Here is a 27453-nt window from a genome sequence, read left to right as displayed (position 1 = left end):
AAACTGTTTGTGGGTTGGAATAAAAAAAATTGCAAAGTCCACTTTTTTTATTTTAACATTGCTCACTCTGAGGTAAAAATTACATGTATTTTTTACTTTTTACTACCTTTACATCACAAAAATGTTTTTTTTGTTAAAAAAAACATTTCTTCAACAATATTTTGGAGCTTTGTGAATGCACTGATATCAGGTATGGTCACTTATTATATTTTTTTATAGATAAGTAAGAAAGGGGCGGGTGGATTTACAATTTAGTGTCTTACTTTTTTTTATACATTTTTTTAAAACTTTTTGAAAGTTTTTTTTTGGGCTCCCCTAAGAGATTTGAAAATGCAATCATGTAAAAGGAATCTGTCACCAGGTTGTGCAATCTGAGAGTGGCATAATGTAGAGACAGAGATCATGAGCTCTGTATAACCCCACCTCTACCACTGTTTGACAGCTTTTGTGTAAAGTGTTGTGGGCGGGGTTATATAGAGCTCAGCATTCAGAGAACTGCTAGATCTGCATCAAATAAAGCAGGGATTTTTTTTTAAATCAAAATGACAGCAAGCATCTCAGTGACACATCGCTGGAATCCGGCTTACTGTCCCTACATCATGCTGCTCTCAGATGGGACAGCAAAAACCTGATGACATATTCTCTTTCATCACTGGTACAATACTATATCCTTATTGTTCCATGCTAGCATATGGTTCCCAGGTAATACAGCTCTTTTCACTGTTAATGCTAAAAAGAAGGCAATAGAGATATGTCTTGCAGGGATAATGGAACGGGGTGAAAACACATTTATTTTGTATGATTAATATCCAGATTATATAATTAACATATATTTTAATTTCCAAAGTAGGTGTGGTAATTTCCTAGATTCCAAAAGAGAGACAAATCTTTATATGCTGCATGTGGGAACTCAGTTATTCAGCTAGCAGTCTAGTTGAAGAGTAACTAAATTTTTCATTCAATTATTGTTCAGTCTTTGAAAAGTTATAAATCTTTGTAATACACTCCATTACCTCATTAGCTTTCATCTTTATTAACCCCTTAATGACCGGCGCTTTTTCCGGTTTTGCGTTTTCGTTTTTTGCTCTCCTTTTTCCAGAGCCATAACTTTTTATTTTTTCCGTCAATATGGCCATGTGAGGGCTTATTTTTTGCGGGACGAGTTGTACTTTTGAACGATATCATTGATTTTACCATTTCGTGTACTCGAAAGCGAGAAAAAACTTCCAAGTGTGGTGAAATTCCTAAAAAAGTATAATCCCACTATTGTTTTTTGTTTGACATTTTTGCTAGGTTTTTCACTAAATGCTAAAACTGACCTGCCATTATGATTCTCCAGGTCTTTACAATTTCATAGACATCAACCATGTCTAGGTTCTTTTTTATCTAAGTGGTGAAAAAAATTCAAAAGTTTGCTAAAAAAAAAAAAAAAAAAATTGAGCCATTTTCCGAGACCCGTAGAGTCTCCATTTTTTCGTGATCTCGGGTCGGGTGAGGGCTTATTTTTTGCACGCCGAGCTGATATTTTTAATACCACCACTTTTGTGCATATACACTCTTTTGATCGCCGATTACTGCATTTTAATGCAATGTCGCGGCGACCAAAAAAACGTAATTCTGGCGTTTTGATTTTTTCCTCGCTACGCCGTTAGGCGATCAGGTTAAACCTCTTTTTTTATTTATCGATCGGGCGATTCTGAACGCGGCGATACCAAATATGTGTATGTGTGATTTTTCTAATTGCTTTATTTTGAATGGGGCAAAAAGGGGGGTGATTTAAACACTTATGTGTTTTTATTTTTTTCATATTTTTAAAAAAAATTTTTTTTTTTTTTTTTTTTTTACTTTCGGCATGCTTCAATAGCCTCCATGGGAGGCTAGAAGCTGCCATAGCTTGATCGGCTCTGCTACATAGAGGCTATGCTCAGAATGCCTATATGTAGCAGAATGACAGCATTGCTATGAACGCCGACCACCGGGTGGTGCTCATATTAATCCGGCATCAACAACCATAGAGGTCTCAAGGAGACCTCTGGTTGTTATGCTGACGCACCGATGATCCCCGATCACGTCACGGGGTTCAGAGGTGCTCGTATTTCCGGCCGATGGCCGGAAGCACATGTTAAATTCCACTTTCAGTGTTAATGCGGCATTTAACTAGTTAAAAACAGCTGACATGTCCCGGCTTTAATGCGGGCTCACCGCCGGAGCCCTCACCATCACCAAAGCGAGGGTACTGCCATTGGACATACTATAACATCCAATGGCAGAAAGAGGTTAAACTGTATGCAGAAAGTAATGTTTTTGCTGCCTCTTTTAGATACCACTAGAACTGCTGCTTCAGCAAGAATCAGTACTCAAACCCTATTTACTAACACTATTTACTAACCCTATTTACAAATCCCTAGGAGAGCTTCACTGCTCTCCTAGGGATTTTTCCTAAAGCAGCAGTTCAAGGCAGTTTCTAAAAGAGCATGAACTAAAACAGGTCTTGCAGCATGGTATTTTAGAAAGAATGACGCAAAATAAGATAAAGTACATAAAGTAAGGCATGGAGGTCACAACAGCCTCTACTGTGATAATCACTAACAGTTGGAAAAATTGACTTTTCCAGTTAAAAATGTTATTACACTATAATAATTTTTAACATTTACAACAACATTACCATACCAAAAGGCAGATTAATTTTAACTAAATAAACAAGAATATACACAATACGCACCTCTTCTAAGCGCCGTCTTTGTTCTTTTTGCTCTTCAATACGTTTTTGCCTCTCAGCTAGAAGTTGTCTTTTGTGTTCTTCATTTTCGCGTTGCTGCTGTTCCAGTTGTTGGCGTCTAAGGGCTTCTGAACGCTCCTTATTAGCCAACTGCAGCCTCAAAAAATCTCGTCTAAGGGTGGACTCTCCAGGTAGGTTTAAAATTGAGCTAAATGCACAAGAAACAAACAATTCCCGAAACAAAGATAAAATAAATGAAATGGTATTAGGAGGAAAAAATATATATCTTCTGTGGAATAAAAGGCATAGAATAAAGTATGAACATTTTGAAAGCGGCATTCTCATATCACAAGAACACATCACTTAACTTCTGGGGGTCCAACCTCTGGTTTCCCCACCAATCCTGAGACTGAAGTGGCTGCAAAGCTGCATCCACTTCACAGTTTTACCTCTGTATATAGCAGTGTTCCTGACCGCTCAGCAGCATAACTCCATTTAATTTAACCAGGTAGGCAAATATAATCAAGAAGGTATAGATGTCAGCAGGTATTAGCCATTTTAACAAGCCAAATTGAATTAGAAGATAAGCAATTTAGTAGTTAAATTACCTTGGCTCCCCTGAATCATTATCTTCCTCCTCTTCTTCACTGCCGCTATATTCATATTCTGTTTCATCTACAAAGAAGAAGGCGTCTTTTATCCATCATAGCACAGCATTCACTAAGCATGTAGTCAGAACTGATGGAGAAAACGTGGTACACAAATATGAAAGGAAGTAGCTCATAAATTAATAAATCAAATGAATCTTTACTAAATTAGATTAATGTCAAAGGCAAAATTCTAGTTACGGTAATTTCAGTATATTTTCGCTTTAAAAAAAAAAATTACATATATACACACACACACACACATAAATATATATTAAAAAAAAAAATATATATATATATACACACACACACACATATATATACATACACACACACACATATATATATACACACACACACACACACACACACACATATATACACACACACATATATATATATATATATATATATATTATGTGGTGCAGTGACCGCTGTGTCCGCTAGGGGGCGCTGTGTGGGTGTCCCAGGACAGCCGTATAAACATTTCCATTGCCCTGATAGGGGTAGGATACTGAAAGATCATAATGATCAGCAGAGGTACTGCTGACTAGTACGTTCTGTTACAATGTGTCAGGGAAGCCTGTGTGTGGTTGTCTGCAATAGGACCTTGGGTGAGGTCATAGCCATGTGATCACCTGTGGGTGTGGTTATAGACCATATAAGGTACCTGAGGTCTGGTCACATGTGGGTGAATGCAGAGTCCAGAGAGGAAGGTCCCGCTGACATAGGGCTTCCTGCCTGACAGCACATGTGGACGCTGTGTGTAATGGCGATGTGTGCCTGTTAGTTCCCTGGAGGGAATAAACGTGCAGCATGGTGAAACAGCACGAGGCAACCCTGACGTGGGTAAGATAACTTGGTGGCCAGAAAGCCTGCGCATTGAACAGTGCATATCTTGTGTGATGCAAGGATAACAGAGCTGAACTCTGTAATGGACGCAATGCTGACTGTATGCTGTTTTCTGTTGCTGTGATGGTTTATGAAGCTGAAATAAACCGCATGGATTATACTGCTTTATGAACCATCACAGCAACAGAAAACAGCATACAGTCAGCATTGCGTCCATTACAGAATGCAAATATTGAGTCAATTTCTCCCCTTTTTATCTGGTTTCAGGTGTGATTTTCATATTGCCCACACCTGTTACTTGCCACGGGTGAGTTTGATTGAGCAGCACATGCTTGAAACAAAGTTGTTTACCACAATTTTGAAAAAGTGTCAACAATTTTGTCTGGCTGAATTTTTGGGGTTTGTTTGAAATTATGTCCAGTTTGCCTTTTTCCCCTTTTTTTGTGTTGTTCCAATACACACAAAAGGAAAAAACATGTTGTAGGAGTCTGCACTCACATGGCTGTGGTTGAGGTAGGCACAGGAAGCAGTGTTGCTGAAATGTCCACTCAAGATTATTAAAACTACCGCTCTGGATAGCCAAAACAAACGAACAGCCTTTTCCGGCACAAAGTGAAAAACAAACAGAAAAATAAACAGTCCATATAATACTGTGGGTCTGCCCACTCAGGGTAGCGTCTTTAGCACACACACACACACTGAAGGTCTCCACCCCTCCAGCCACATACACACAGTGTGGTATTTGGCCTCCATTTAATTAGCCAAACCATGCCCCTGGGGTTGGGATATGTGAGCGGTGATTCTCACCCATCTCTTATGACCGCTCGTAAAACCCGGCCCTGGAACTGCCAAATAACTCTCTCAGCGCAATATGTGCTGAATCATACTTCCGAGCTCACATCACTTCAGCTAATAGCTGCGATGACACATATCTAGAGTTGAGCGATACCGTCCGATACTTCAAAGTATCGGATCGGAATGGATCGGCCGATCTTAAAAAAAAGTATCGGTATCGCCGATTCCGATACCGGAAGTCCCATTCAAGTCTATGGGACTTCCGGTATCTGAATAAGAAAAATCCTGTTTTTCCCTTGTACAGCCTCTCTGGGGTCTGTACGGGCCTTTCGGGAGGCTGTGCCGGCCTGCCAGGGGGTCTGTGCAGGCTCCGGTGGTCTGTGCCGGCCTGCCGGGGGGCTGTGCAGGCTCCGGGGGGCTGTGCCGGCCTGCCGGGGGGCTGTGCAGGCTCCGGGGGGCTGTGCCGGCCTGCCGGGGGGCTGTGCCGGCCTGCCGGGGGGCTGTGCCGGCCTGCCGGGGGGCTGTGCAGGCTTCGGGGGTCTGTGCAGGCATCGTCCGATGGGACTACAAGTCCCATCGGGCGATGCCTGCTACCATGACAGTGATTGACACATTAGCCAATGATGGGACAGTAGTAGTCCCATCATCCGGCTAATGTGTTGAATGTAAAAAAAAAAAAAAAAAAAAATTACATGCTACATACATGCTACATACATACAACATGCATACTACATACATGCTACATTCATACTACATATATACTACATGCATGCAACATGCATACTACATATATACTACATGCAACATACATACTACATATATACTACATGCAACATACATACTACATATATACTACATGCATGCAACATGCATACTACATATATACTACATGCAACATACATACTACATATATACTACATGCAACATCCATACTACATATATACTACATGCATGCAACATGCATACTACATATATACTACATGCATGCAACATGCATACTACATATATACTACATGCATGCAACATGCATACTACATATATACTACATGCTACATACATACTACATATATACTACATACATACTGCATGCTACATACATACTACATGCTACATACATACCACATACATACTACATACATACTACATGCTACATATATACTACATGCTACATACATACTACATATATGCTACATACATACTACATACATACTACATGCTACATACATACTACATACATACTACATGCTACATATATACTACATATATACTACATGCTACATACATACTACATATATGCTACATACATACTACATACATACTACATGCTACATACATACTACATACATACTACATACATACTACATGCATGCTACATACATACTACATGCTACATACATACCACATACATACTACATACATACTACATGCTACATACATACTACATATATACTACATGCATGCTACATACATACTGCATGCTACATGCATGCTACATACATACTACATGCTACATACATACCACATATATACTACATACATACTACATACAATACATTCATACAATACATACATAGACATACAGTACATATAACATAGAGTAACATACTTACCAATACTTGTCACATTGTTCCCCGAAGCCATTGTCTTTTACGGAATAAATATTAACATAACAAACCACAAAAATACTCACCCACGATCCGAAGCAGTCCACGAGTGTGTCCCACGACGATCTTGGGTAGAGAACTGCAGCATCAGCTGTTGCTGCCGTTCTCTACGGGCTGCAGGAATCCAATGACGGAAGGTAGGTATCCTTCCGCACTGTATTCCTCCGCCACTTAAAAAAAAAAAAAGTCCCTAGTCTCACTTTATGCCATTGCTGCGTGGGAAATTCCCACACAGCAATGGCATAAAGTGAGACTAGGGACTTTTTTTTTTTTTTAAGTGGCGGAGGAATACAGTGCGGAAGGATACCTACCTTCCGTCATTGGATTCCTGCAGCCCGTAGAGAACGGCAGCAACAGCTGATGCTGCAGTTCTCTACCCAAGATCGTTGTGGGACACACTCGTGGACTGCTTCGGATCGTGGGTGAGTATTTTTGTGGTTTGTTATGTTAATATTTATTCCGTAAAAGACAATGGCTTCGGGGAACAATGTGACAAGTATTGGTAAGTATGTTACTCTATGTTATATGTACTGTATGTCTATGTATGTATTGTATGAATGTATTGTATGTAGTATGTATGTAGTATATGTGGTATGTATGTAGCATGTAGTATGTATGTAGTATGTATGTAGCATGCATGTAGCATGCAGTATGTATGTAGCATGCATGTAGTATATATGTAGTATGTATGTAGCATGTAGTATGTATGTAGTATGTATGTGGTATGTATGTAGCATGTAGCATGCTTGTAGCATGCATGTAGTATGTATGTAGCATGCATGTAGTATGTATGTAGCATGCATGTAGTATATATGTAGTATGTATGTAGTATGCATGTAGTATATATGTAGTATGTATGTAGCATGTAGTATGTATGTAGCATGCATGTAGTATATATGTAGTATGTATGTATGTAGTATGTATGTAGTATATATGTAGCATGTAGTATGTATGTAGCATGCATGTAGTATATATGTGTTATGTATGTAGTATGTATGTATATATGTGTTATGTATGTGGTATGTATGTGGTATGTATGTGGTATGTATGTAGCATGTAGTATGTATGTAGCATGCATGTAGTATGTATGTAGTATTTTTTTTTTTTTTTTTTTAACATTTAACACATTAGCCGGATGATGGGACTACTACTGTCCCATCATTGGCTAATGTGTCAATCACTGTCATGGTAGCAGGCATCGCCAGATGGGACTTGTAGTCCCATCGGACGATGCTTGCACAGACCCCCGGACATCAGCACAGCCCCCCGGCAGGCCGGTACAGACCCCCACAGGGTGCACAGACCACCGGCAGGCCGGCACAGCCCCCCGGCAGGCCGGTACAGACCCCCACAGGGTGCACAGACCACCGGCAGGCCGGCACAGCCCCCCGGCAGGCCGGTACAGACCCCGGGCAGTCCACACAGCCCCCCGGCAGGCCGGCAGAGACCCCCGGAAGGCCCGAAATGACGGCGCATCATGATGCGCACACACCGCGCATCATGATGACGTCAGGCTGTCAATCAACTTTGAACTTCCGATTCCGATGCCGACTTCCGATATTGAAAAAATATCGGAAGTCGGTATCGGAATTCCAATACAGCAAGTATCGGCTGATACCCGATACTTGCGGTATCGGAATGCTCAACACTACACATATCTCTTCTCAAGGACTCGTCCGCCAGCCATCTTATATACCCTCCCCCTTTGCCCAGAGCCAGGGGGTTTGGCACCTTTGGTCAACGAACAGTGCACTCTCGACAGAGCGTCAGCATTGCCATGCAGTTTTCCTGGCCTATGCTCCACATGGAATTTAAAATCCTGAAATGATAGGAACCACCTGGCCACTCGTACATTGTTCCCTTTTTTTCTCTCATCCACTTCAGTGGTGCATGGTCTGACACCAGCCTAAACTTCCTGCCCAAGAGGTAGTACCTTAGAGAGTCCAACGCCCACTTGAGGGCTAAACATTCCTTCTCCACTAGAGTAATTTTTCTCGCAGGTAAACAACTTCTGCCTAAGATACATTATGGGTTGTTCTTCCCCGTTCACCTCTTGAGACAACACTGCACCCAGCCCAACATCTGTTGTGTCCGTCTGGACCACAAACTCCTTGGAGAAATCGGGTGCTACTAGCACTGGCTGTTTGCACAGGGCCCAGCTTCAGTTCCTGGAAGGTCATCTCAGCTTCTGGAGACCACTTAACCATAGTCGATCGCCCTTTAAGGAGATCCATCAGAGAGTCTGCTACCATGGCGAAGTTTGGGATGAACTGGCAGTAATATCCCACAATGCCCATGAATGCTCTGACCTGTTTCTTTGAGAGGGGTTGTGTCCAGCCCTGGATGGCCTCAACTTCATTAATCTGGGGATTTATATCGCCCCGGCCTAAAATATAGCCCAAGTATCTTGCTTCCTCCATTCCCAAGGCACACTTCTTCGGGTTTCTGGAAAAGCCTGCCTTCCGTAAAGCATCAAATACTGCCTGGACCTTGCTCAGATGGCTTCCCTAAGCCTGGCTGAAGATTACAATATCGTCCAGGTAGGCTGCTGCATACCTCTTGTGGGGAGCTAAGATCCGGTCCATGGCTCTCTGGAATGTTGCTGGTGCGCCTTGTAACCCAAACGGCATCATTTTGCATTGGAAGCATCCATATGGCGTTGAGCACGCAGTCTTTTTATGGTGCCTTGTGACATCGGGATTTGCCAATACCTTTTTGTGAACTCAAGGGTAGTAATGTACCGAGTCGGCCCTAGCCTCTCAATTAAGTCATCGACCTGGGGCATCGGTCTTAGAAACCTTGTTCAGCTTCCGATAGTCATTGCAAAAATCGCCATTCCCCATCTGGTTTCGGCACTAGGACTATTGGGCTGGACCAGCCACTCTTGGAATCCTCGATGACTCCCAGGCTCAGCATCCGCTTCACCTCCTTGGTGATCACCTCTCAGCATGCTTCGGGGATCTGGTATGGCTTCCAGTGGACCAGAGGCTCCGTTAGGATGTCATGCTCTTTGACCTTCGTACAACCTGGAAGATCTCAGAACAGGTCTCTGTTACTTTGCAGCAACTCTCGGCACTGCTGCTTCTGCAAGCGAGACAAGGTGTTGGCCACCTTAACATCCTCTGCACCGACATCGGACTTGGCCATCAGACAAGGAGCCTCCACAGATTCTCTGTCCTGCCATGGTTTGATCAGGTTCACGTGGTACACCTGGTAGAGCTTCCGCTTCCCCGGTAGGTGAACTTTGTATTTGACCTCACCAACTTTCTCCACCACCTCATAGGGACCCTGCCACTTGGCCAGGAATTTGGTCTCCACCGTGGGCACCAGTACAAGTACTCGATCCCCTAGGTTGAGCGGTGTTACCATGACTGACTTATTATACACCCTGGACTGGGCTTCCTGAGCCTTGAGGAGGTGCTCCTTTACAATGGGCATCATGTTGGCAATCTTCTCCTGTATCTGGGTGACATGTTCTACCTCGCTTCTATAGGGGGTGGTTTCAGCCTCCCAGGATTCCTTCGCCACATCCAGGAGCCCTTGAGGGTGTCGTCCATAGAGCAGTTCAAATGGGGTGAAGTCAGTGGAAGCTTGGGGAACTTCCCGGATGGAGAACAGGTAAGGAAGCAGACAGTCCCAGTATCAGCCGTCCTTCTCCACTGCTTTCTTCAGCATAGCCTAAAAGGTTTTGTTAAACCTCTCCACCAGTCCATCAGTCTGGGGATGGTACACTGAGCTTCTGAGATGGGAAATTTGCAGGGTCTTGCAAAACTCCCTCAAGACCTTCGAAATGAAGGGGGTCCTTTGGTCCGCCATTATCTCCTTTGGCAGCCCAGTTCGGGAGAAGATATGGATCAGCTCCTTAGAGATACATTTAGCAGAGGCATTTCTTAAGGGTACCGCCTCTGGGTTCCAGGTAGCATAATCCAGAACCACCAGTAAGTATTGATATACTCTTGCAGACTTTACCAGGAGTCCCACCAGGTGCATCGCTATTCAGTCGAAGGGGACCTCGATGACGGGCAACGGTACCACAGGACTGAGGAAGTGGACCACTGGGGAGGTCAGCTGACACGTGGGGCAGGAAAGACAGTAGTTCAGGATTTCTCTGTAACACCTAAGCCAGTAGAACCTCTGCAGAATGCACTCCATCTTACAATGTGCATAACAAAACATGTGTAATTGCAATAATTTTCTGGGAAAAATACTTAATTTTTTTTAAACAATTTCATGTAAGCCAACACTTTCGGCCATAACTGTATATGATACCATGAATGTTGTTTTTCTGCAGGATAAATTGTAAAAAATGACTAGTCCTCATATTGCCATGTTGGTGGAAAAAGTTATGGCCCATAGGCCGGTTTCACATTTGCGCTTCAGGGCGCAGCGACGGCCTGCGCACGGCCGCCGCTAAGCCCCGCCCCTGCCACGCCTCCGCCAGTAGCTCCGCCTCCCGGTGCATGACGCTGCACGCGTCCCCTATCTTTATCACTGAGGACGCAGGCCGTGCGCAGTATGCGTTTGGCGGCGCCTGCGTCCTTTTGACGGTGCGGTCGGCGCAAATGTGAAACCAGCCTTAGAACAAGAGGGAAAAAAAGAAAGAGCAAAAAATGAAAAATATCCGGGTCCTTAACAGGAAAATATTCTATGGAAGTCATGGTGCGATATAAATGGAGAATTGACAGTGACGAGCTTTCTTTCTGCCATCACACTTATATCTCACAGATAATCCCAACATTAGCATTGAAAGCCTGTTGCTACATCATAAATCAGATAAAACTCCATTTACAAGTCCTAAATACAACTAATCCGCTCACCTTTCTCTCCTCGTTTTTTCTTTGTTCGATCAATGTGGTCCTTGAGCTGAATTCGAACCTGTCTCTCATTTGGTTGGTCTCTTATAAATGGATGCTTCATTAGCTGCTCTGTTGTAGGTCTTTGGCTATGGTTCTTTACAAGACAGCTCTCAATAAAGGACTGAAATTTTTTAGACCTGAAAAAAAAAATTATGAAATTGAATATAAAGCAAACTTAAGTGTTTCAATAGCTAAATCAATATTCCTGATCAAGCATCTGAAATGCCAACACTTCGCTGTTCTGCAAGCATGCTATCCAGATATACAAAGCAGAGGAACGGCTGGTTCTTGGTCCATTGCTTTAAATTCTTGAGTAGCAGACAAATTAGTGGGAGCCTAAATTTATATATAAAAAATGCAACATATTACAAGTCACATACTACTGAGGGCATGATTTAAAGAACGTCTGTCACCGGGTCAAAAGGGGCCAGTTCTTGCTCTTACCTTATTCCCGCAGCTCTCCATGTAAGCTGTTTTTAGTTTGTTTGCTTTTTTTTTATTATTTTTTTTTTTTATTTAAGAGGAACCAGTCATGTCAAAAAAAACCCGCTATGAACCGGTAGACATGCGGGTAACCTGCAGGTTAATCGCATTCTGAAGTCATGCAGCTGCCGGGAGAAAGTTAACTTTATTTCTTCTGGGAGCCTTGGGATTTCAAGCATAGAAGTGTGGCCAACACCGCTTCAATCAGCGCATCAGTACACAGCCCCGGCTGTCAGTGATAGTGCAGGGTGTAGTTACAGCCGCTGCTTCCATGTAGTGAGCGGTGACTGAAGCAACACCTCAATATCTGCAGGTTAATAGCACTTTCTGTCATTACAGGCTCTCTTTCCAGAGATACAGGCCTTTTTATTATTATATTTTATAGTCTGTAATCCCCCCCCTAATCTGAAACTCTCTACCAAGACTCTTGCCTACCGTGGAAACGTTTTAGTTAGTCCCTGTGGATAGAGTTTAGTATTTCTTGACTAAAATGCGAGTAACTGATTAATGGCTGCTAAATTATGAACCACAACATTAGTAAATGAGAATATAAATATGACTAGAACCACTCCCCCCACCTGTCTAAACTCTTGCTAACAGGAGTAACATTTCTGGCCAGTGGAAGCCATAGCGGAGACAGGAATTAATGAAGTGTCGTACCCAATGAATTGAACACATCATACTCTAAAGAGCCCTTCATTAGTTAATTGGCTAGGTGGAGATGCAGTCTACACATAAAGAGGTGGGTTGTTTTTTTTTTTTTAGGAAACTGAGCAGAACCTTCATTTTTTTTTAAATTATTAGCAGTTTTGTATTTTTGTGTAAGATTTGAGGTGTTTCCTCTAAGATCCCTCTAAGTTTCTGCTCCAAAAACCTAAATAAACCCTCTGTGTGCAAATAGCAAAACGCAACACCATTCTTAATGAATCAGCTCAAAAGGCTCTAGCACTTACCGTATTAGCCAGTTTTAGAAGGTCTCCATAGAATAAGATAGGACCCGTTTCATCATTGCATTTTCAACAGTTTTGGCGTGTCAGTACCTCTCAAATAATGATTTTTTTTCTGACAAATACATCATTTATTATTTATTTATATAGCACTATTGATTCCATGATGCTGTACATAGAAAATAAAGATATCACTTACAGCGAACAAACTAACAATGGTAGACTGGTACAGAGGGAGGAGAGCCCTGCCCTTGTGGGCTTACATTCTACATGATGATGGGGAAGGAGACAGTAGGTTGGGGGGTTGCATAAGCTTCGGTGGTGTCGAGGTGGCAGCGTGGTCATTGAAGGTTGTAAGCTTTCTTGAGGACATAGGTTTTCAGGTTCCGTCTGAAAGATCCCAATGTGGTAGACAATCGTACGTGCTGGGGCACAGAATTCCAGAAGATTGAGGATATTCAGAAGAAGTTTTGGAAGCGACTGGGTAAGGAACGAATAAGTGTGGAGAAAAGAAGGTCGTCTTGGAAGGACCAGAGATTACATAAGGGAAATAACGGGTGATTAGTTTGGAGATGAAAGGAGGAGAAAGGTTATGGATGGCTTTGTAGGTCGGTATTAGTACTTTGAACTGGATACACTGGGGAATTGGGAGCCAATGAGGTGATCTGTAAAGGGGGGGGAAGCGGAGGAGTAGCGAGGAGAGAGGTTAACTAGTCGGCCAGCAGAGTTAAGGATGAACTGGAGAGGTGAGAGAGTGTTAGAAGGTAGGCTACAGAGGAGGATGTTGCAGTAGTCAAGGAAGGAAATGAAAAGGGAATACACTTAGCGTGGGTGGTCTGGAGCAGGAACCTCCGGGAGTGGACCCTCTGGACCGTGGCACCGAGGGTCCCCGGGCGAGCTGCCAGGTGGAACCGACCCCTATACAGGGACCGTTAGGAGCAGGCCAAGGGGTTCGAGTACCACGGTAGACGGTACCGAGAGAGGCGGCTCAGGATGGACCGGAGTAAGACTGAGACTGGAGTAGGACGGCAGGGACACTGAAGGCAGGACTGGAGTAGGACAGCAGGAACACTGAAGGTAGGACTGGAGTAGGACGGCAGGAACACTGAAGGCAGGACTGGAGTAGGATGGCAGGAACACTGGAGGTTGGACTGGAGTAGGACGGCAGGAACACTGAAGGCAGGACTGGAGTAGGACGGCAGGAACACTGAAGGCAGGACTGGAGTAGGACTGCAGGAACACTGAAGGCAGGACTGGAGTAGGACGGCAGGAACACTGGAGACAGAACTGCGGAAGAGAACAAGGAACACGGGTAGCAGGACTGAGAAGCTGCTGCGAGGAGCAGCTGACACTGGAACTGCAGGAGCAGAGTGCACACGATGAAGCGAGGCCAGAGTGTTAGGAAACACAACGATCAGGCGCCTCCCTCAGGGGGAAGCGGCCTGATATGGCCCCGTCTGGTCAGCCATTGGTCCAAAGGTGCTTCCGGGTCAGGGCACAGCCGGAGCATAAGCAGGAGGGAGGCGCGGCCGCGGCCTATGCCGCATGCGCATAGCATGCAGGGAAGGCATCGGTCGCGAGCCCATCTCAGGTGACCGCCGCGGCCTTCGGGTGGAGAGGCTGCGTCGTGGGAGCGGAGGCCGGGTGAGTATGGCGGAGCGGTGTAACATACACAAGTACAGTGAGGGTTGAAGAAAGGACGGCTTCTGGTAATCTTTTGAGCTGGAGGTGGCGAGAGCTTGGATGTGCGATTTGAATGACTAGACAGAGTCAAGGATTACTCCTAAGCAGCAGATTTTCAGTATAGGGAAAAGCGTAATATTTATTATGAGAGATCAGGTAGGGAATATACGTGAAATTGAGGAAAGATGATGAGCTCAGATTTGTCCACATTGAGCTTGAGGAAGCGACAGAAGGAGGAAGATACGGTTGATAAGACACTCTGGGATTTTGGACAGCAGAGAGATGACGTCTTGGCCAGAGAAGTAGATCGGTGTGTCATCAGCATACAGGTGGTACTGGAATCCATGGGACTATATGAAATGTCCAAGACCAAGGGTATAGATGGAGAAGAGTAGGGGTCCTAGGACAGAGCCATGAGGGACTCCCAACAGAGAGGGCAGGAAGAGGAGGTAGTGTGGGAGATGCTAAATGTGTGGTTGGAAAGGTAAACAATTACATCAATTTACACCTTAAGTACTTTTTATTGCAGTGCTGGAGTGGTACTTCTAATTTAAGGTCCCTTAGATTACGTAATCTGATACTTAACTGCTGCCATTTTCATCTTCTATCACGGCTGCTCCCATCAGCAGTTTGTGACCTGCTGGAACGCTCCAGTGTTTGCTGGAGTGAGCTGGAGGTCACAACTCAATACAAGTCTATGAAGGCCTAGTTCTGTCTCTCAGTTTTGCATTGAGAGCTTGCAATGTAGCTTCTGACTTCCGGGCAGTCTGAAGTTGCGCTCACAAGACCGGGGCAGGGGACTGCAGCAGCACCAATAAAAGGCGAAGTAAGTATAAGACAGGTGGCAGGAACAAGAACCTTAGCTTAAAAGGACAACTCCAGCGCTGCAAAAAAAAAAAAAAAAGTTGGGAGTGGTGCTTCAAAGTTGTCTTTTGTCAGTTAGTTTTCATAATTTTACATCAATGTGGCTTTTCCAAATCTTTTGGACCAATTCAAATTAATTTTTTAATAAAATCACAAAACTGGAGTAAAAGTAACTGGAGTAATTTTATGTACATAAGTTATTAAAAAACCACACATGATGAATTGAGGCCATGGGTATTTTTTTAAACTAGAGAAGCAATTCAGGCCCCTAATTTCATAGAGTCAAGACCTGGAATAGTAAATGTGCTTTTAAACTGTGAGCAGGATGAACATTTTAAAATGGCTATGAGGAGAGAAAACAATAAATAACAGATATATTGACAGAAGTCATACTTATCATCCCTCTCTGAGAGTGCTTCAACTGGTAGATTTTACAATTTCCTTTGTGATTCTTTATCTGCAGGGTGAAAAATAGAACCCTGCCTCCCTTGCGTGGCTTGTAAAGGAGAATGGTTACCAGGTCTCATTCCTAAGTCATACTACAAGACTCGTTAAAGGGTTGATTGTGACTTGTAGGATCGCTACTACCAATAGGTGGCGCTGTAGAGTAAAAGTCCTCTTTCTTTCTGAAGAGGCAATTTGCAGGTCTCATTCAGGAACTCATTCATGTATGAAAGAGGACGATCAATATGTCGTATTTGATTCAACAAATTTTACAATCATAAAAACGCAAGACTGTTTTGTTTCGAATTTTGGACCTCCAAAAAAAGCGCAGCATACATGGTTTAATGCTGAAAAACACAAACAATTGTATATTTGAAAACCCATCGTTGTTGGAGAGGAGTAGGAGAAGCTCAAGGACATTACTGCAAAAATTATTCCAGCAGGAACACATCAGTAGATGAACATGTCGCCAAGTACCGATATCACGTCACTGAAACGACTATCTGCATCTGACATCTCAGAGCAGCGGGCACGATGATGTCATTACAACGCGCCCGCTGTGCCAAGCTGTGCAGGGGATCAGAAGACACCATGAAGAGAACGGATCAGCGGGGAATGGACAGAAGAAAGTTTTTTGTTATGTGGGGCACATTATACTGTATGGAGAACTACGTGGGGCCATTACACTGCATGGAGTATTTTTTTGTGGTCGTTATACTGTATGGAGGGCTGTGTGGTGATCACAGTAAAGGAATCATCCTGTGATGGGGTCACAATACTTTGCTGAAGATATTGAGGGGGTGGGCTGGGAGTAGGGTCATCATGCCGTGCATGTGTAGGAATTCACTCTGGGGGGTATACCTTACCGGTTTCGAGAGGCATTTTTGTTTGCATACTTTATTTGTATCATTCAGGGTTGTTTAACCATTGTTATTAAATATTTAAATTAGGCCACTGGGCCATAAGCTTTTTACTGCTCTTACATAACATAGAAGGGTATGTTTACACGGTCAGTAAACGCTGCGGGTTGGACGCTGCGTACAGCCGCAGCGGCCAGATGTTACAGCATAGTGGAGGAGAATTCATGAACTCCCATGTCCACTATGCGTGCAGGGACGCCTCCGGCTTCCCTGCGCAACTGGACATGCGACGAGTCTTTCTAGACCACAGCATGTCAATTTAGCTTGCGGAGACGCTCAGTCTCCGCAAGATAAAGTCACCCATTCAATGTATAGGATGCGGTGATTCCGCACAGTTCAATGAACACATGAGGAATCACTGGCGTTCAAAATCCGGCAGCACTTGGGACAGAGCGGACATGTGCTGCGTCCAAAGCGCTGCCAATACCGACCATGGAAACATACCCTTATTCCAATATTTTATTCTAAGAACTATTAATTAAAATGTACTTTTTTCATGAGACAACCCCTTTAAAGGGAATCTGTCCCCACAACTGACCTATCTAACCTATTAATATGGGTACAGAGGTTATAGAATGCTGAAAAGAATGATACCTGTAAGCCTCATATTTGATGTCTTGTTGTTGATGACTCATCTTTTATCACTTTATATAAATTACCTCTTCCTGGCTCTGGGGAGAACGATGCCCAGAAGATAACTCTATCTCTTGTGATGTGTAATGGCCGCTCTCTGACCTCCTGATCTCACTGCAGAGCTGTGTGTGATTATACCTGACACACCTGCAGGTTCCTCTTGGCTTCCAGCTCCAAGGCAGACAGGGTGGTAATATTGTTACAATACGGCAGAGCTCAGAGAGCTGCAAAAATTTGTTTTTAAGAAGACAAAGTTAATTTCTCCTGTTCTGTGTTGGTTACTTGTCTCACACTGGTAATTGCCCCTTAATTTAAAACAAGCTCTGGAGGCAGAGTTATCTTCCAGGCAGCGTCCTCCCCATAGCCTGGAAGAGGTCATTTATATAGGTGATAAAAGATGATTTATCCACACAACAAGGCATCTGATAAGAGACATACAGGCATCACTCTCCTCAGCAGTCTATAAAGATGTATGTTCATGTAATAGTTTAGATAGGTCAATTGTGGTGACACATTCCCTTTACATTTGTTACCATATGAAAAGTTTAATTGTTATATTTGATAAGAAAAAACATCCTCAACTCTAGATTTTTTTTATAATTATCAAGGGTGGCCGGTGACTTTGCCCAAGCTTTTAATTTTGTCATTCTGTGATTTGAGTTTGACATCCCTGCCTCACAGCGTGTGCACACGCTGCGGATCCACAGCGGTTTTGGCCCTGTGGATCCGCAGCAGTTTTTGCTGCGGTGTACAGTACCTTTATATTCTATGGAAGACAAAAAACGCAGTGCACACGGTGCGGATTTTTCCGCGCGGATTTGCTGCGGTTTCAAATCCGCAGCATGTCACCACTTTGTGCGGAATCCGCAGCGGTTTCACACCTGCTCCATTGTATAGGTGTCAAACCACTGGGGAAAACCGCAGGTTAATCCACAGATAAACCGCAGGTCTTTTGACCTGCGGATTTACCTGCGGATTTTGCAAAATCCGAGCGTAAAATCCACAGCAAAATCCGCAGCATGTGCACACTCCCTTAGAGGAATGGGACAAACCAGAAGCATGTGGTGTATTGCAATTACGATTCTAGACGGTCATTAGGACATCCAGCTTCTCCTGTTAGGGATAAGTATATCTTTGATTTATCCTTTACATGTCTATATGACACAATTGAATATAAGGCAACACACACCTTTTACCATTTCCTTTTCATAGAGTCTTATGGTAATTTTGTGTGTCCATTATTATTGTTAAAGAACAACTACAGAGGATTTTTTTATTGCAAAGCTAGAGCAGTGCTTCAAATCTAAGTTCCCTGCTCCTACACTGATACTTACCCGCCGCCGTTTTCACTCTCTCCACGCGGCTCCAGTCGGTCTTGACATGGTCGTGACCAGCCTGAACACTCCAGTATTTACTAGAGCAAGCCAGAGGCCACTTTTCAATGTACATATATGAGAACCTCGTTCTGGCACTTCTAGACTTGCATTGAGAGCCTGTGACTTATCTCTGAGTTCAGATCAGCCAGAAATTGTGTTTACAAGATAACGGAGTGGCGCCAATAAAAGATGAAGATGGCGGCAGGTTACTACAAGACTAGGGTCAGGAACATTCGATTAGTAGCACCATTCCAGCGTTGAAACAAAAACCTTTGAGTAGTGCTTTACAGGGAACCTGGCAGCAGATTTTACAACCACAAGCACATTTATGTTAGGTCACAGAAATCCAGAATAAATCCAACCCATCCTGTATATAATCCTTCTTTTCCTTCCAAAGTAATCCTCTGTTCAATTCTTATACTAATGAGCTGAAAATAAAGGGGGCTTGGTCCTGCACTTAGTTTCTTTACTCTTTCTACTTTTCCCCACTTCTGAAGCTCTATAATGACAAGTCACTCTACCTGATCCTCCATCCACCACAACGGCTTAAGTCTTGTTCAGGCACTATTACTGCACAGATTCATAGTCCCGAATTCACTGCGTCATCAGGACCTTAATGCGCATGCACCGCCGCTTGTCAGCGCCTGTGCAAGATTTCGGGTGGGAAGGCAGGTCACTCGGTCAAAAGTCAGGGAGCAAGGTTGACAGGGAAAATTTGAAAGCGGTCGGAGAGCTGTAAGTCCAAGTCAAAGCCCCATGCACTTGCGACTCCTTGGCATAAAAACTGAAAACAGCAAAGGTGGGAAATTAATATTCGCAAGTGGCCAAATGAAAGACCATGACGGTTGCAGAGGGCTGAACTAATACACTGAAATTAAATCTGTTCAATATTGTCATCATTTTATTTTAATATTAATTTTATTGCTTATTATTGAGCCGATCAAAACCATATAATTTACTGATTTTTATAAAGTTTATAAAAAGCAATAAGTCATATGCTCCTGTTATTCAGCCCTGGTACCATGATGAGCAGCTACTCCCCAAACAATGTGATGCCTCTACAGCCCCCCACACATAGTATAATAAACCCCACAGCTTCACACACAGTATGAGCCCCTAGAATACCGCAAAAAATTATGATGGTATAATACCAAACACCGTGTGATGGCCCCCACAAAGTATGATTGCCCACACAGTATGATGGCTTTCACACCTTACAAAAAATGTATGTTCCCCACCCACAGAAATCGGAAACCCATGCAGTTCCCAAAATACAGAATGATGACCCTCACAGTATAATACCCCATAGCCCCTAACACATTATGATCGTAACCACAGCCCCCGCACAGCATGATGGCCTCCACAGCCCCTATATACTATGATTGTCCCTAATGTCACCCATATACAGTATCATCCCCCTCAGCCCTCAGAATGATGACCCCTACAGTATAATCCCCCACAGTCTCCAACACAACATGATGACCTCCACAGCACCCCTGACACAGTATGATCCCCACAGCCCCCAAACACAGAATGATGAGCCCCACAATATGATCTCCCCCAAAGTTACCAACACAGTATGGTAGCCCTCAAGCCCCGAAACTCAGTATGATGGCACAATGGTCCCCTCACATAGTATGAATCTCCACAGCCCAAACACAGAATGATGCCCACCACAGTATGATCCCACCACAATCCTCAAACGCAAAATGACAAACTCCACTGTGTAATCCCCACAGTCTTCAAACATAAAACGATGGCCCCACATCGCGTCTCCCAGAAGTGAATGACAAAAGAAACCAAAAACACAACTCACCTTGACCCCGTTCCCCTTATGCGCTGCTCTGGTCTTTGTTGTGCACACTGAGGATCCACAGCAGGGATGAGGTAATAACGTCATTGTGCATGCTGCATTGAGATGCTCAGTCCCACAGGCTGAAAGGTGAAACACAGAGCCTACGGCTCCCTCCTCTACAATTGCATTCACCAATATCTGCATACTGCGGATGCAGATACATGTAAAGTCAAGATGGAAGTGGTGAGGACCGACGTTCAAAAGATGGTCCAGGACGATCCACCATGATCGGCGATCTCACAGCGGGGGCCTGGTCGCTGCTGCGTGTCACACTGAGGCTAAGTACCCACGTTGCAGAAATGCTGCGGAAATTTCCGCAGCATTTCCGCAACTCCCGCTGCCGGAAAAATGCATGCGTTCTCCCGTGGAAAACATGCGTTTTTCACGCGACTTTCACGTGCGGAATTCAAGCACATTTCAAGCGATTTGAAGCATCGCTTGGAATGTGATTGACAGGTTGGTCACACTTGTCAAGCATAGTGTTTAACAATTTTGATCAACCTTTTAATATTGATGCTGCCTATGCAGCATCAATAGTAAAAGATAGAATGTAAAAAGTAATTAAGAAAATTAAAAAAAAAAAAAAAAAAAAAAAAAAAAAAAAAAAAAGGTTATTCTCACCTTCCGATGGCCCTCGATCTCCTCTCCACGCTCCTGGCATCTTCCGATCCCAGTAATGCTTAGCGAGAAGGACCGGAGATGACGTCACTCTTGCAAGAGCGCGACGTTATCAGCGGTCTTTCGCGCAAAGCATTACTGGGACCGGAAGATGCCGGGCGCGTGGTGAGAGGAGGGAAAGAGTCCGGGGGCTGTCGGAAGGTGAGTAAATTACTATTTTTTATTTTAATTCTATTTTTTACAGGTTTATGGTACCCAGGGCCCGGAGGAGAGTCTCCTCTCCTCTGGACCCTGGGTACCATCCGCACATTGAGCGCTGCGCTGGTCATCTCCCGGCTGGGTCGCCGCTGACCTCTGTGCGGCAGGAGATGACCCGCGGCAACCATCGGGAGATCAGCGGCTAGCACCGCAGATCTCCCAACGGTAGCGGTGGTGTGCGTCGTTTGAATTCCACGCCAATTCGCGGCCGGACTGCGACTGTCGCTGATTCCCAGCGACGTGGGATTTCCGTTACAGACAGACAGAATTAGACGATTATATAGTGGATTGATTTTGGATTACAGCGACCTAACATAGGTGTGTTTGATTTGTGATAGCAAAATCTTCCAACAGGTTCCCTTTAAAGAAACTACAGATATATGGTAAACCGGGTTGACAATGGTCTTTCGCGTTTCAATGATCAAAGTTTTGGGTTACCAGATCTGTCCTTATCATGATTTGTTTTGCATGCCAGGAGAAGACATGGAGATAGCACAGAGAGCATGAGCTATAATAAAAAGTTAGAGAAAAGCTCTATTAATATAACAGGGTAGATTGTCAGACCACAAATAAGCCATGAAAAAGAAATAAGTGCTAGATCCCTAGAATGAAATAAAACCCTTAGTCAATGTTTGATGCACAAAATACTATAATCAAGGCTTCCTATGTACGGAGAAGTGTGGGTTGATGTATGTTATGTGAGCAGTACCATAAAATGTACTGGCTCTATGAACCGGTGTGCAGCATGGCGACATCAATGATGTGTGGAGAATCAAGTGGCGTAAACCTTTGTCTTTTCTGACTACTAATGACACTCATTTTTGTGTGTTTGTGTGAGACAAGGGCTAAAAGTGCAGTGACTTTCTCTTAGAGTGATGCCTTCAATGCATTGTTGATATCACGATCTACCGTGCCAAGGGCTAATTGCATCAATACCTGAGATCACAAGCTGTTTGTATCCTGTCACTCTTTCCAGATTTCATTCTATTTCCTTAATATGACTTGCTGACCTTTTGTCTCCGCTGATGTTTGTAGGATGTGTGAAGTTTAATAAGCAGCACACAATAAATCTGCTGGCATCCTCCGTGCTCACATCCAAGCGACATCCACTACATAGCAGACCGCTGGAAAAGTCTCCAGAATGTAGAGCAGGCAAAGGATTACATTTCTCTGCTCCAAGTAGATGACTGGGGTCCTCAGCTAATGACCCAACCAGTGAACAAACCGAAAGGCATTCAAGATGCAAAAAAAGCCTCTTTGGTTATGTGTACAAAAAAAATCCACCTGAAAAAGCGCTAAACGCTTAAATGAATAAACATGTATTTCTATGTAAATAGTACTTGCTGTTCCTATGTCCATTCTTCTGAGCATGACCTAACTGCTTCAGTGCGCCAAAGGTGCCAAGTGGCTAAAAAAAAACAAAAACGTGAGAAGACTATTCTTCAGGCATTTTCCACGATATCTACAGCGTTATCAGCAGCTTAGACACAAATTGGTCGGCAGATCGTTCTGTGAGCTGCTGTAACTTCCCCTCTATACAACCGCACCATAAGCAGCTGCCTTCCCTGTCCATCTCTTGTTCTGACCCCAAATGCAGAAGTGTCATCCCGGAAGGAAATGTTAGAAGGATATCAACATGGACATTCGTTTTGGCAAAAAGGCCAGCAAGAAAATAATCTAGCATAGTGTGCCCTACTCCTGTTACCTGCAGTGGTCAGTGTTCAATTCCAGGGGAAATTAGTAAGTATTATATAGTAAATCCACAGTTAAAATATGGTTTTTATATGATGCCGATTAATATCGATGGCCAGTCTATGCAATGCGTCATGTATCGTGGGCTCTTTATAGAGTGAAGGGCTTTGTAACTACGGTATACTGTGGCAAGTCAATGAAGGTCTTTTAGCTATTAACTCAGGAAGCCATAACTGGGTATTATTATTATTTATATAGCACTATTGATTCCATGATGCTGCACATGAGAAGTTGTTACATACAAATTACAGATATCACTTAGAGTAAACAAACAATGACAGACTGATACAGAGGGGAGAGGACCCTGCCCTTTCGGGCTTACATTGTACAAGATGGTGGGGAAGAAGACAGTAGAGTTGCGGCAGCTTCAGTGTTGGTTGGGGCGGTAGCTCCTGTAGTGGTGAGGAGGCAGAGGGGTCATTGCAGGCTGTAAGCTTTCCTAAAGAGGTGGGTTTTCAGGTTCTGTCTCAAGGATCTGAATGTGGTTGATAGTCGGATGTGCTGGGGCAAAGAATTGCAGAGGATGGGCGATATTCGGGAGAAAGTCTTAGTTACTCACCGGTTAACGGTATTTTTCGGAGTCCATGACAGCACCACCTGAGAGAGGGGATCCGCCCTTCAGGAACAGGAAACCTACAGATACAAAAGGGCGGCACCTCTCCCACGCATCAGTTGGATTACAGAGCACAGAGGACCACAATGGTTAATAGCATAACTTATATACAATACTATACACGACTATTTAAATTACCCGTGTACGTATAAGAGGAAGGAGTGCACACCCAAAATAGACTAAAAGGGAGGGAATATACGGGTGCTGTCATGGACTCCGAAAAATACCGTTAACCGGTGAGTAACTAAGACTTTATCAGTCGTCCATGACAGCACCACCTGAGAGAATTACAGAGAGTAATAACTATTTAGGGAGGGACTACAGCCTGCAGTACCCTTATACCAAAAGAGAGGTCTGTGGAAGCACCCAGGTCTAGCCTATAATGACTATAAAAGGTGCTCGGAGAGGACCAAGTAGCCGCCTTACATATCTGGTCGATGGAGACTTCTGATCTCTCGGCTCACGAGGTCGCCATGGCTCTGGTGGAATGCGCCCTCAGCTTCCCAGGTGGCGACCTGCCTTTTGAAGTGTATGCTACAGAAATTGCTTCTCTAATCCACCTGGCTAGTGTACTTTTTGACACTCTACAACCTTTCCTAGGGCCTTGGTGGGAAATAAATAGGGCATTATCTTTCTTCCAAGGATCGGTAGCTGCCAGATATTCTATGAGGCATTTCCTAACATCCAGGGTATGTAGTTTTTCTTCCTTCTCATTAGCTGGATTAGGGAGGAAGGATGGAAGGACTATTTCCTGAGTCCTATGAAAGTTAGAAACCACTTTAGGTAAGTACGCCGGATCAGGTCTGATTATTACCCGTCCTAACCTGTATATAAGGAGGACGCCTAAATAATGCCTGGATGTCGCTTACTCTGCGAGCTGAGGTTAGAGCTACCAGGAAGGCTACTTTGAGTGACAGATTTTTAATGGAAGCTGATGAAATAGGTTCGAATGGAGCTTCCGTCATGGCCGTAAGGACTAGATTCAAGTCCCATGGCATGAATCTATCCTTCACTACTGGCCTGGACCTACCTGCTGCCTTAATGAACCTACTGATCCAGTAATTACCTGCGATGTTGCAGCTAAAGAGAGCCCCCAAAGCTGATACTTGTACTTTAAGAGTACTAGTGGAAAGTCCCATATCCAGACCTTTCTGAAGAAACTCTAAGATCTGATTTATTGGAGTTGAACCCCCAGCAACTATTTCAGAGCGCTGCAGGAACTTCTTCCAAATTCTAGCATAGATCTTGGTAGTAATGGCTTTCCTATTCTTAAGTAGGGTGTTAATCAAGTCTGGGGAGAAGTCTTTTTCTTTTAAGAGTGCCCGCTCAAACTCCACACCGTCAGATGTAGGCCAGCCACCTGAGGGTGGAAGACTGGGCCGTGGGATAGGAGATCCGGGATGTCCGGAAGAACCCAAGGATCGGACACCGACATGGTCCTGAGGCATGAGAACCATGCCCTCCTGGGCAAAAATGGAGCAATGACTATGACCCTTGCTCTGTCTCTCTTGATTTTTCTCAACACCAAGGGTAGTAGCGATAGGGGAGGGAAGGCGTATGCTAGCCTGAAGTCCCGCTTTATCAGAAAGGCATCTACCGCCAGGGGGTTCTCTCTGGGATTTAGGGAGCAGAATAGTCTTAATTTCCTGTTTTCCTTGGTGGCGAAGAGATCTACCTCTGGCTGTCTCCATTTTTGTATAATCAGGTCGAAGATCGAATTGTTTAGGGACCATTCTCCTTGTTTTAGTAGGTTGCGGCATTTATGTCAACAGGACAAGGGATTCCCAGCCAGTCTCCCATGCCGGTACTGGCCCGGCCTCAAGCTGCTTAACGGCTGCGCTCTGACGAGGGCATGCACATTCAGCTTAGAATGGCTGTTCTGCTAGTTGGAACAACCGTTCTGCCACATTCCTCAGGGGTTTGGAACGAGTCCCACCTTGGTGGTTGACATAAGCCACTGTGACCTGATTGTCGGAGAACACTCGCACATGATGGCCCTGCAGATACATAAGTAACTTCTTAGCTGCCTGCTCTACTGCTGTCAGTTGTTTTCAAATTAGATGACATTTTTATCTGGTGATGGTCCCATAGGCCCTGGACTAGGACTTCACCCATATGAGCCCCCCAACCGGAAGGGCTAGCATCCGTAGTGACTATGGGGGATATGTCACACTCCCAGGGAACCCCTCTGGACAAATTATCCTTTTCTAGCCACCACTCTAGGGACTCCCTTGTGCCTCGGGACAAGTTAGCTGGCCCTCCAAGTAACCTCCAAGGATTTTTTGATGCCGTAAGACCTCCCCTGTAGTGTTCTTAAATGAAACTGGGCCCACTGGACCGCCGGATACAGGAGGAAAGGGAACCCAGAAGGGACATGGCTTTCCTGAGGGACATGGTGGGGTTATTGGCAGCGTTTAGGATCTGATAGTGTAGGCGAACAAGCTTCTCCGGAGGCAGCCTGTTTCTCAGAATCTAGAATCAGGCCTAAAAATTGCTGAATTCTCATCGGCTGTAACCGAGATTTTTTGATATTAAGCAGCCAACCTAACCGCTCTAGGGCCGACATTGCCCTCTGTAGCTGTTCCTTACAATGTTTTGCCGTTTTCCCTATAATCAGGAAGTCATCTAAGTAGGGGACTACTAGAATGTTAGATTCACGTAGATAGGCCATAACTTCCGCCACCACTTTAGTAAACACCCGGGGAGCGACTGCCACCCCAAAGGGGAGGGCCGCATAATGGAAATGTTCAACTGACCCATTTAACTGAACCGCTACTCTGAGGAAGCGCTGATGGGCTGTATGAATGGGTATATGGTAGTATGCATCTTTTAAATCTAACACCACCATAAAGCAGTTTTGAAACAACAACAACTTTATTGTTGAATTGATTGTTTCCATTTTGAACGGCCGTATAACCAAGAAATCGTTTGAGGGACTTGAGATTAATTATAGTCCTAAAGGAGCCGTCTGGCTTGTGGACCAGGAACAGAGGGGAGTAGAAACCTTTCCCCCTTTCTCCCTCTGGAACCATAGTCAGGACTTTCTTGTGGCAAAGCTCATGAACCTCGGCCTCCAGGGCAGCTTGTTCTGATGTGGAAGACCTAAGAGGGGTGACCTTAAATCGATCTAGGGGAACCCGGGTGAACTCTAGTCGTAAACCCGCAGCTATCACCCCCAGTATCCAGTTGCTGCTAGAGATCAGCGACCAGGCTGGGTAGAAGGCAGCTAGTCTCCCCCCACAGCATCTAGTCATTGGGGCGGTTTTTTAGTGTCACGTGATGGACATTCCTGGCGCCCCCCTCCTCCGAACATGAAACCTGTACCTCTCCTTCTTTTGTCGTCCCATCTGCCCTGCTCTCTGGACGGCCTTCTATGGAAATATCCTTTCCTGGTGAAGGGGCGTCTATAAGAAGGATTCGGGAGGCTGGGGAACTTCTTTTTATCGTTCCCGGCTTTCTCTAAAAGTTCGTCCA

General features: G+C 44.3%; 1 protein-coding gene across 12 annotated transcripts in view; it reads right to left on the bottom strand.

The window, feature by feature from the left end:
- TNIK (TRAF2 and NCK interacting kinase) overlaps positions 1–27453 on the bottom strand; it is a 398627-nt gene that overhangs the window by 130680 nt on the left and 240494 nt on the right. For all 12 annotated transcript variants that reach the window (XM_073578856.1, XM_073578860.1, XM_073578854.1 and 9 more), the window contains exons 10-12: positions 11495–11670; positions 3328–3394; positions 2723–2927 (exon numbers count right to left, since the gene is read on the bottom strand). In XM_073578856.1, coding sequence (XP_073434957.1) covers positions 2723–2927; positions 3328–3394; positions 11495–11670 — 448 coding nt within the window. The remainder of the gene's footprint in view (positions 1–2722; positions 2928–3327; positions 3395–11494; positions 11671–27453) is intronic.

This window comes from Dendrobates tinctorius, unplaced genomic scaffold, assembly GCF_039654945.1.
Source record: "Dendrobates tinctorius isolate UK_male_01 unplaced genomic scaffold, ASM3965494v1 ptg000060l, whole genome shotgun sequence".
Taxonomy (NCBI): Eukaryota; Metazoa; Chordata; class Amphibia; order Anura; family Dendrobatidae; genus Dendrobates; species Dendrobates tinctorius.
The sequence above is the reverse complement of the archived record's forward strand: the minus strand, read 5'-3'. Positions and strand labels throughout refer to the sequence as shown.